General features: G+C 41.5%; 1 protein-coding gene across 2 annotated transcripts in view; it reads right to left on the bottom strand.

The window, feature by feature from the left end:
• The window catches only part of DPY19L1 (dpy-19 like C-mannosyltransferase 1), a 109,165-nt gene extending 97,737 nt beyond the window's left edge, over positions 1–11,428 (bottom strand). Inside the window, exon 1 of one of the 2 annotated variants that reach the window (XM_081284687.1) lies at positions 10,810–11,428. In XM_081284687.1, the coding sequence (XP_081140813.1) occupies positions 10,810–11,107 (298 nt within the window). In that variant the 5' untranslated portion in view covers positions 11,108–11,428. The remainder of the gene's footprint in view (positions 1–10,809) is intronic. The other variant, XM_081284686.1, reaches the window with a different exon arrangement.
• Positions 11,429–12,004: the final 576 nt, after the last annotated feature.

Raw genomic sequence — 12,004 nt, 5'->3', positions numbered from 1 at the left:
ACAGGCGAAAAAAAGGATTAAGAAAGGCAAAGAATTAAAATTATTTTTTTACTTCCCTGCTAAGAAAGTCATTTCTAAGAAGAAATATTTCTTAGGTTTTATATGATTTATAACTTAATTAGCCTCTCAGAGTCTCATCTGCACAAAGCAAAAAATGTGGAATTTTTACTTGGTTATCTCTAATCCTAGCACTTAATGACCTTGAAGAATAACCTACAGCTTTGCAAACACTTTGGACTTCATACACTCCAAAATAACTGCACAGTGTTTTTCTATTTTCTATTCTCATTTCAATCTTCCCCATCTCCAAACTACAAAGTGTTGACAGGTTGGGCCCTTTTAATTGGTTTTCTCTTTTGAATTTGGTGAAAAATCCAATTTTGAATAGGAAAAGAAGCAATGAGTTCAATTTTCTAGTAGAGATATTGAGTCTCAAACCAAGAAGCAGGATTGCTTTAAAATTCAGAGTCATGATTTGAAGAAACTACAGCTCTAGTAAGTTGGAGAGTTCAAGGTGGTCTACATGGTGATGATTTTTAAGACTGATTTAAGTTAATCAGAGTCTCTGCCATATATTTGGCACGGAGCAAAACAGTGCTTATAAAGGGTTTTTAAAAAATTAGAAACTCTTAATTATAATAACAATGTCTCAACATCTGTTTATCAGTTGCAGTTTACAAAGCACTTTCGCATATCAAGCAGAAATGATCCAGGAGTCCTTTTGAGACAAAAGTGGTTCTTATTTTCCCATGAGGCCCGCGGTCACATGACTGGAATGCAGTAAGGTCTGGAGAGAGCCCAGGGTTTCTTTCACTCCAAGCTCAGGCATGAAAATGTTGAGCACATTTAACCAAAAGGGTGCACTGGCACACAGCACACAAGGATGCCTTAGAAATCACAAAAACATCAAGGATTGAATGGTTTCTTTTAAAATGAGTATATGAAAACAGCAGAGAATTAAAAGTATGTATCACCACCCTAAACAGAACATAATTGCGCTTCTAAAAAGAGAAATTTACAAAGTTGGTTTTCATATATTTAAATATTTATGTACAAATACTAAAGTAAGCAATGCTTAATGCAATTATTCAGTGTATGAGTTTTAAAAACAATAAATTCTAACTTCCTTCAAAAGTCTTTGCCTTATATAATGTGAAAATATTTCTAAATTAACAGAAATTAATAATCTCCACAAAGGATCTTCATCTTGTTGGAAAAAAAATGCATTTCGGTGTTTGAAGAACAAATAGCTAGATAAAATATACAACCAAAATAATAATGATAGCTTCTTAAATACTCCTGAACATACAGATGGAAGTTGCAAAACTTTAGTAACCATGGGAAAAGTGTTGAAGCTTTGTCTCTTCACTAGAGGAAAAAATAAATCAACACACATGACATACATCCAGGCCCATCACATTCAACAAAGATTTTAACAAGTTCATTGCCTGTTACACCATTCCAATCTTAACATTACAAAGTCACTCCAAACTTCAAACTGTCCTTGGATATCACAGTGTCTTGCTTATCATTTAATTTGGATGATTACAAACATTGTGGCACTATTTTTACTCTGCTTTTATAGCATTGCCAAACTACCAACACAGTTTTTAAAAATCAGAATTTATTAGCTTTTAAAAGTTAATTATGAATTACAAAATGAAAACTAACAGGATCATAGGATAAAAAAATCAGAGTGATTCCCAAATGAGCAGAGCCAGCAAAACAGTGCTCTTTTCAAGAGTTGTCAGGTCTTAGAGGACATATGAGGTCATCTTCCCATTAAGTGCCTTTGACTGTTGCCTAACACTTTAGATCTGAAATCCACAGTTCAACAGGTGTGATTAACAAAGGCGAGAGATCTTAATTTCAATACCAAACTTAATCACAGGGAACTCAACAATGATATTGGGCTACTGACCTGGTCCTACTTTATTTCCCTGCAAGTAAAATTCTAGGCAGTAGACTTTAAGTTCTAGAATCTTATGAAACTTCCATGGACATCAAAGATAAGAAAAGAGTGAAAAACAAGGAGCAGGGTGCATTGGTGCATGCCTACGATTCAAGCTATTTGGAAGGCTAAGGTAGGAAGATTGCAAGTTCAGGCCAACCTAGGCAACTTAGCAAGACCCAAGACCCAGTCTCAAAATAAAATTTTTAAAAGAACTTCGGGGCGGGGGGGGGGGGGGGGGGGGGCGGGGCATTAAATAAACTCTATATAGGGCAAAGAGGAAGGAGGGAAAGGGAGCGGGCATAGGGGTAGAAAAGAAGGTGGAATGTGATGGTCATCATTACCCTAAGCACATGTATAAGGTCAGGAAGGATGTGACTCTACTTTGTGTACAACCACAGATATGAAAAATTGTGCTCTATATGTGTAATATGAATTGTAATGCATTCTGCTGTCATATATAACTAAAAATTTTTTAAAGATATTAGTGCTACAGTATACTAATAGATACAAAATAATCTCCATCTTTGAGCAGTACTATGAACTACCCTAAAACTTTGATAAGTGATTTGGTAACAGTTACGCAGTTATGTTAACCCTCACTGCTATAATAAGCTAACATTACAAAATACCACCCAAGCATTCATCACGTGGTAGTAACAGTGCTGAAAACACACCTAAAAACTGGCTACTTTAGAAGGAAGTCAAACACAGGGAAAGAAGCCAAACAAACATGAAGGGACATAAACTGTTCATTTAAAAGTGCCCTCAGGGAAGAAAAATAATAAGGCTGAGAATATAAAAATAGGACTAAAGCACAAAAATATGCTACAATAGTTGTAGCATTATGTATTCTGAAAATTAATTCTGCCACTTTTTAAAAGTATTCCTATTAAACGAATCTTAATTGAATTATGAAGGGTCATCCATGAAGAACTAATCTTCTTTATGAGACTAAATAGCAAAATAAAGGTCTGGACCTAAAAATAGGTGTAATTTTACTACTTTTAATGATTCACAACCATCAAAAAGAGTAAAGAAAATTAGCAGATTCAAGCTGATGACAAATGATGAACTAGCAATGTAAGAATTTACGACTAAACATACAAAGTCTCCAGCTACTCCACCTGTACATAGGTACACAGGTCTATAGTCTTGTGAAATGTAAATATCTCATTAACATGAACTTCAGGAGACATTAATACACCTAACATATTCATTAAAAGACATTCATACAACTTAACAGGATTGTTTAAAATGTTCAAATTTTAGCAACACCAAAACATATGTATAAACATAATTAAAATGTTATCTGCTTTCAGTCTTTATTGGCCAAAAGTTAACCACAAATTGAGAATACATCCTTCAATTTACACAAACTAAATTCAGCACATTTGTTATTTATGACTACTCATGAGCATCTCATATTCAGAAATCCTCATACCAGAGCATCTTTTTAATAATAAAAATACGGCATTTATACACAATAGAATATTACTCAGCACTAAAAAATAACAAGATCATGGCATTCGCAGGGAAATGGATGGCATTAGAGCAGATTATGCTAAGTGAAGTTAGCCAATCCCAAAAAAAACAAATGCCAAATGTCTTCTCTGATATAAGGGAGGTGACTCAAAATGGGGTAGGGAGGAAGAGCATGGGAAGAAGATTACCTCTAGATAGGTAAGAGAGGTGGGAGGGAAAGGAAGGGAGAAGGGGAATTGCATGGATGGTGGAAGGAGACCCTCATCGTTATACAAAATACATGTATGAAGATGTGAGGAAAAAAAAGAATAGAGAAGTGATAGGAAGGGAGGGGAGGGGAGGGGAGGAAAGGAAGGATAGTAGAATGAAATAGACACTATTATTACTGTGTGTATTATGTGACTACATGACCAATGTGATTCTGCAACCTGTACACTCAGAAAAATGAGAAATTATATCCCATCTGATTCAAATGTATGATATGTCAAGGTCACTGTACTGTCATGTGTAACTAATTAAAACAAATAAAAAATTTTAAAAATATGTTTAGGTGATGATAAATATTCTTTGTGTTAACCAAAGTCTATTTTTGGGGAAAAAATTGTTCTAAGCATTGAAGAAATTCTCTAAAAAATCTCAAATTTCATCTTACTTGCTGGCCTTCCTGGGAAATTATTGATATGATGTCTACATACTAAACACACACTCCTGCAGCTAATTCTCAGTTGTGTCCAAGTGTTTGTCTGAAAGCAAGCACAAGAAGATGCCTAGTGATCCCTGGGTCTCAGTTTCTTTAGCTTTTCTTGTTCCTTATGCCACTTAAAATAGCCTCTGTTTCCACTTCTTATTCCAGTACCTCTATGTAGGATCCTCTTTCCTTATTCCCTCTGAAGAAGGAAGAAACAAGAAAACTAACACTTATGAACATGAAATATTCCCAGAACTGAATGCTGGAGATTCATTTCTTCCCTTACTACACTCTCACCCTAGACAAGATGAAGTACAGTACAGCAGTTAAAAGAATAAACTCAGGAGCCAAACTGCCTGGCTTCAAATCCTGACCCTTCCACATAGGAGGGATGACCCTGGGCAAGTTACTTAACACCTGTGCCTCAGATTCCCCTCTAATAAAATAAGTATGGTAATCACAATGCCATGGTGATTACTGATTTAACAGTGAAGTGAGTTAATCTAAAGCTCCAAGAACAAAATCTGGCACAGATCCCCTTATCAGTATAAGATGCTTTTCATGGGAATATTCATGAATTCAACTCCTATAAATTTGAATAGCACTGGTTGGATAAAACCTCCTCCTTTTTCTGTCTCTCCACTCAGACCATCTTTCTTATGTTCTACCACCTTACCTGACTTTCTCCTTGGACATCTCACAGTTGTCTCCAAAATAATACAACAAGATAAAATTCTAACTCCTTTTCCTCAAACCTATCTTCTCATCCACACCCCTAGTCTTTACTGTCTCTGTGAATACTACCATTATTTCCCCAATTATAGCAGCCAAAATTCTATTCATATCACCTCCCTTTCCCTAAAACCAACACCAATTCATCAATAAGTTCCATCATTTCTACCTCCAAAATATACCTGAAAATCCACCCACTTCTCTCCCTCTCCACACACCTCCTTTGTCTGCACCAACAAATCCCACTGGGTCTCTAGAAGAACTTCCTCTCTGGCCTCTCAGCCTTCATGAAACCAAATATTGCCTCAAGCCATTTGTGAGTTTCTCAAGGTAAAAATGTAAACATGTTACTCTTGTTCAACACCCCTCAGTGGTGTCCCACTGCCTTAGGGGTGTTAAGCTCCTTTTTGAGATCTGGTCCAGGCACTACCTCCCTCTTCTTTCAACACACCTGTCCTTCCTTAGCACTTGCTGTCTGCTGCATCCACAATGCTGCTCCTCTCAACCTCTGTTCAGCTAACATCTTTCCTTCCCGAAAGTCTCACCTTTAAAGCCACTTCCCCAGAGCCTTTCTTGTCCTTATTTAAAGTGAGTGTTTCCCGGCTTGGGGCTTTTGTTTGTTCTGTTTTCCCTTCAACTGCTTTTCTTTTTCCTCTCATGCCCTCACTAAAATGAACAATTATCTTTTTTTTTTTTTTTTTTTTTGTCTACCTCCTCTTTCTAGGTTGTAAGTTCCACAAAGGTAAAAGCAACTGAGTCATATAAATCTTATGCCCAACAACAAGCATCTGATATAGTAGACATTCGATAATTGATGAATATGAATAAACCCACTGTCTATTTTACATATATTCTTGTTTTGTTAGAGGAAAAGTTTATTTGGGAGCTCATGGTTTCAGGTATCTCAGTTCATAGCCAGCTCCGTTCCTCCAGGCTCAAGACATGATGATCAGGAAGCAGAGAGAGACTCCACTGCCTGATATAAAAGATACACCCAAAAGCATGCTCTCACTGCCCACTGTCCCACCCTGTCTACCAGCCACAGGCTACCTGCTTTCAGTTACCACTCAGTCAATCCCTATCCGGGGATTAATTCACTAATTGGGGTAAGGCTCTCATAACCCAATCATTTCACCCCTGAATGTTCTTGCACTATCTCACACATGAACTTTTGGGGGACACCTAATATCTAAGCTATAACATTCCACCCCAGCCCCCAAAAGCTAATGCTCATCTCACAATGCAAAATACATTAAGTCCATTTTCAAGAGTCCCCATAGTCTCAACAGTTTCAAGATTGCCCAAGAGTCCAAATCCAAAGTCATCACTCGTAAGTGTGAGCAAACTCGTAAGTGTGAGCCCCTGTAAAAATCAAAAGCAAGTTACATATGTCCAGTATATATTATATTCTTTACTATAACCAGACAAAACTTTTATATCCCATTTTATAGAAGAAGTAATTAAGAATGAGAAATATTAAGGGAGTATAGATGCACCTTCTGTGTATAGAAACAGGATTCAAATGCAGGTCAGTATTGAAATGCCTGTGCTTCTTTCATCATACCACACATCCCAGTTCCCAATACCTTGACCCAACTCTCTACCTCCATCCAGCTTCTTTCCTCTCAAGCACCTAAGAAGGCACGGTGCTCTCAAAAGTTGTAAATAATAAAATCAGAGATTCTAAATGTTAATTTTGCCTCCTGGGGTATATTTGTCAATAGTTGGGAGGCATTTTGCTTGTCACGAGGAAGATACTAATGGCACTTAGTAGGCAGAAGCCAGAGATGTCTAAATATCCTGCCATGTATAGGACAGCCTCTCATATTAAGAAATTCTACCAAAAAGGTAAAACTGCAGAGGTTGTAAAGTCCTGACAATAAGAACTAGGTTAGAGCAGAGGTGCAGTTGCTCCTGACCACAGGAACCAAGCAAGTAATGTGAATGAATCAAACAGGACAGATATGAGGGGGAAACACAGCTTTTATCATCTCTCTTTTCCATACTTGGGTTACCTTTATTATGTGTGTTTTATAAATGGCATTTTATTTTAGTCCCTCACCACAGACATGCTCCATGTGCATGTTTAACTTCTACATTTTTCACTTCCCCTCCTGAAACCTGGAGCCTTCTCTAGCTATCCCTCCCTCTTCCTTCTTCTAAAAAGGGATGAGGGTACAAGAAATATATAGACATGTCAGATAACAAATGGCAACTGACAGCCACAGTTTAGGGAAAATAATAGAGAGCAGAGAAAGCTATGGCAACTGGACTATCCATGTCCCCATGTAAAGAAGAATGTGGATTTATGTAGTTCTACCAGATTGCTGCCATGTAGGAACACCAGTTCAGTGACGCTCAGGACAGGCAAGACATTAAACTTTAAAAACCACTGATGTTTCTGTCCACCATCACATCCCAACCTCCATATTCAGCTTTAAGTGGTTTTATGTGTGTGCCTTGATCATCAGGGTATTTTAAAGTTTCCAGGTTACTTTAGTATACAGCTAAGATTGAAAATCACTGCTCTAGTGCAGGTCTCTCATTTTACCTGTGCATAAACCAAAGCTCAGAAAAGCTAAACTTTGCTCAGACATCCAAGAAGTTTAAACAGGCATAGAATCAGAAAATAAATAAAAGCTCTAGAAAGGCATTGTTTCAAACCATGGGTCATAACACTGGATCATGAAATCAACTTACTGGTTCATAAACAGCATTTTTTAAAATAGAAAATCAGGGTATACTGCACATTATAGAATCAACATTGTTACACAGAATTTGTGTTTTTAATATGTGCACATTGCTGGTTAGTCTCCATTCTCTTTCCTTCTCTGCTTTGTTCCCAGCCCCAGGAAGCTCACACTATATAGAGTGTTTCAGTAATGTTGGTTGGTTCTGCCAATAAACAGCACTAGTGGGAGACCAGAGTGTGGGAGCAGAGTGTTTGAATAGCGCTTCTTGGTGACCTTGCTCCCACAACACAGCTTTCACTGGGTATAGCTCCTGATGGAGACCCACTTCCCCTTCAGGTTGGAAGATGATTCCATGTTCCCATGGTTGACAGTCCCTGGGTGCCTTAATGGTGCCTTTATGGTGTCCCTAAACCTACTCAAACTTCTTCTCTTTTTTTAAATTGGTACATCATGATTATACATCATAGTGGGACTCACTGCATATTTGTACATGCATATAACATTATTTGATCAATTTCATTCCCCAGTACCTCCCCTTTTCCTCCCCTAATCCCACCCCCATCTCCTTAATCTACCCTACTGGTCTCAAATCTGCTCATACTCTAAAAATAGTTCATTAAGTGTTTCCAGCTAGACCACTGATATACATAAACAGATTAATAGTCACAAATATCTATTTACTTACTGGGTTGCATTTTCAGAGGTGTAAGCAAGTTTAACTTAACTGTATTATTTACTGTGGGCTGTAGTTGAAAAAGTCTGGGAAATATAGTCAATGTTCTTTCTACATCACTGCCTTCTTTGGCTGATAACAGGAAGCTATTAGGTTAAAAACTAAATATAAACATTTTGAGAACCCCTCTTTACAACTGTTATCATTAAAAAGCTAGTAAATAATTGTCAAATAAAAATCATATTAAAACATAATTTTAAACAATGCTTAACATTGCCCAACAATGGAAAGGGCCACCTTAGTAAGGCTTACCAGTGCCTAGCACATGTGGAAAAGAGCCTTAGCCACCTTCTAACTCTTAAAAATCCATCCTTCTTTCATGGAACTTCCTTTTCTCTTTCTAAAGAGAAATGAATCCATTTTTTATCACAGCTTAATATTTAGTTGTTTACTTGATCACCTTCAAATTAACTCTCAAAGAACCAAAGAACCTGCAATGCCTCTCAATAAAGAAGGCCAAAGAGCTATTTTAAAAGTTTCATTTTCAAATACTATTCAGTGTCAGCTCAACACTCATTCTGGGAGGGAAAAGAAAAAAAGAGCTGAGGCAATTTTCAAAAATGTCTAAACTGTTCCTCTCTGCAGAATCTGAGATGCTTTCTGATGCTTGGGCAAGGCATGATGGTAGGGAAGGATTAGGTATAAAATCAGTCTATGAGACAATCTCTAGACCACAGTTTGTTCATCCAATCTCCATACATCTGATGACCATGGACCAGGACAATACCCAAGAATATGATCTCCCACTTTACTGTACTGCCTTCCAATGCCCAAAAGGAAAGTCAAGCAAAGTGCCACACTATTACATTGATAATTATATTTCAGTATGAACATAACTAAATTCAAATACAAGCCAATCAATATAAGAAGACTCAAATACAAGAAAAGAAGATATGCAGATAATAACAATAGGAATTATATAATTATTCCAGGGTTTTTTTCCCTCATTGCCCCTTCCTGAAGAACCAATGCCATTCCATATTTTACTACAAAGTGGTTAGTTTATACTAGCCTTTCAAGAAAAGTGCAAGTTTATTCTGCCCTAAGATCTCCAAACAGTATTATGCAGTTGCTTTTACAATAGGAACTAAAATTTGTTAAACGCTTTAGAACAAAGTACTTTCCCAAGCCTCACCCACCCCTTTTAGTTTTGCTCCTCAAGACATCCCTGTGGAGTAAGTAGGGCATGTGATAATTCCACATAACAAAGAAAGAAAGGCTTGCTAAGGAAGTAACTTGAGACTTAAACCAAACTGAACTGATGTGCACTGGCTCTGAAGGTCTGCCTCATCCTCTGTATCATGCTGCCTCCCCAAGGTGAACTTAACCTGCACATTGGCCAGGTTTTCAAGCTCGCTTCTGAGGAAAAAATATAAGGGGGGAGGGTTGATATTGAATTTTTCTAGTCTTAAATCTACAACTTAAAAAAAGTACCCTAATAACAATACCAACCTCCCTGAGCCCATTAAAACGCACATAGTGATGATGACTGGCTTTTTATGATTGACTGGTTTCTTAATGATGCCTGTGATCTCACTGGAAGCCGATTTTGCTGTGTTCTATTTCTTCATCTATACGGAATTGCAAACTCTTGGCTAAGGGAACTTTCGGTCACGAAAGTAATTTTAAAAGATAACAAGGAATAAATCACCAGTAATTACATAATTCAATAGCCAAAATCCATTATGGCAATATAGGGAAACGGCAGTGTTACTGCATTTCACTGGTTGACTTAGAAAAATTAGGCCTATTTCCAAACTGCTATAACTTGCCTTTTTGTAATGTCAATCAGGGAACAAAGGAAACCTGAAGTCAGTCCACAATATACGAAATGTTTCAACTTTCTTTTTATCACATCACACATCATCTATTTGGTGTATGGTAAAGGGATGGGAGAGAGGCTCTCTTCACCAAACGTCCCCAAACCACCAGAGAAGGTTAAGGCTCTGGCATCCAAAAGACAATACAACCTGGAAAGTGACCGTGTACAGGGGAATCACAAATAAAGTGCCACCAGCGGTGTTTGCGGCCAAGAAGAAAACAGCACGCTAAAATTAATTATAAGTTTGGCAACTTTCTAGGACAGGCATCGTACGTTTGCTTCAATCTCCACTGAATCGCTCCCACCAAAAGCAAACCATCCTCGCGGTCAGGGGCCAAATAACGCGAAGGCACCAATCAGCAGCGCTTTAGTCTAGTTAGCGCAGACCTGTCCATTTGCGGACAGGCCGGGCAGCTGTTGATCTGGAGCCATTTTTTTTTTTTTTTTTTTAAGCTTAGACAGACAGCGGTGGGAATGGTGCGCTGAGAGCTAAGCTCTGAGAACAGGAGAGGAGGAGGTAGGAACGTCCCAGGAAAGAAGTCAGAGAAAGCTGCAAACTGGCGGGGACCATCCGACCAGGTCGGGCGGCGGAAGCAAGAGGAAAGGGACAAGAGGGGAGAGAAGGAAAGGAGAGGAAAGGAAAGAGACGAGCCATGCCTCAAAGTTCCGCGTCCCGCCAGCGCTCGCGCGCTTGGGGCTGCTCACCTAGCAAAAGCGTGGTCCAGGTCCGGCCGCGCCCCGCGCGCCGCAGGCCCAGCGCCCCGCGCAGCCCGGCCACCAGGCGCCCCCCCAGGCCGACCCCGGCGGGCGACACGCCGGGCTCCGCGCGGGGCCCCTTCCTGCCCGCAGCGCCCTTGCGCCCTGGGGACGGGGACGCGCGCTCGGGTCCCGGCTCCCCGGCGCCGACGTCCGGAGCCCCTCTTAGCGGCGACTGAGAGGCGCGGGGCGGCTGGGGCGGCTTGGGAGCCGCCTCCCGGTGCTTATTCCGCGCCTGCAGGACCATCTTGGCATAGTCGCTCTCGCTCACTGCGCGCGCCCGGACGGCGGCTGGGGAACCGCGGGCTGGCTGGGCGGCCGGCGCCGCTCACTCTCTGGCTGGCGGGCGGGCGGGCGGAGGGCGGGCCGGTCCCTCCCCGCGGGCTGGGAGGCGGGGAGAGCACGAAGGCCGGGCGGCGGCTGCCTGCTTGGCTGTACGGCCAGGAGGCGGCGCCGGACTCGGGCGCCTGCCGCCGTTGCCGCCGCTCGGGTTGTCACGGCGACCGCGGAACGCCGGGGGGCGGGGGCGGGGACACCCTGCGAGCAGCGCGGCCCCGCCCCCACCGCCCCTCCGCGCCGGACGCGCGTTCCAGCTGGCCAGCGCGCACGCGCAGACTTCCGGCGCGGGCGGGGCCCGATCCTGCGGCCGCCTGGCGACCCCCGCCCTCCTCTCGGCCCTCTCCGGGCCCGTCTTCGGCTGGGGCGCGGACGGCCTTCCGGAAACTGTCGCTCCGCCCTTCTGGGAGAGGCGGGGAAGAAGGAAGAGCCTTCTGTAGGCGGGGTCGCTGGTCGAAGTTTTGGAGCGGATGAAGGCTGTCATGGAGCCCAGCGGAGCTCAAGCGTCCGAAGCGGCGCGAAGGCAGCGGGGCGGGGCAGGCCGGATGCCCGTGGCCGGACAGCGGGAAAACCTCCCGAAACGGCCACGGAGGGGCGCTGTGCGTGCGATCTGGGAGTTTCCTCAGTTAGCTTTGGCTTGTAGATAAAAATGAAGCCACCATCTCCATTTACTCCACTAAGTATGGTCTGGCTACTCAGAATGCTACCAAGTGCAACTTCCTCTTCACGGACACGCAGAAACGTTCACGATCCGATTTTTAGGAGAAACAAAGTATCTTGTGGGGAGTCCCTAGGGGTTGAGTGTAAA

Source organism: Spermophilus citellus (genome assembly GCF_964194105.1).
Source record: "Spermophilus citellus genome assembly, chromosome: 3".
In the NCBI taxonomy this organism is placed as follows: domain Eukaryota; kingdom Metazoa; phylum Chordata; class Mammalia; order Rodentia; family Sciuridae; genus Spermophilus; species Spermophilus citellus.
The sequence above is the reverse complement of the archived record's forward strand: the minus strand, read 5'-3'. Positions and strand labels throughout refer to the sequence as shown.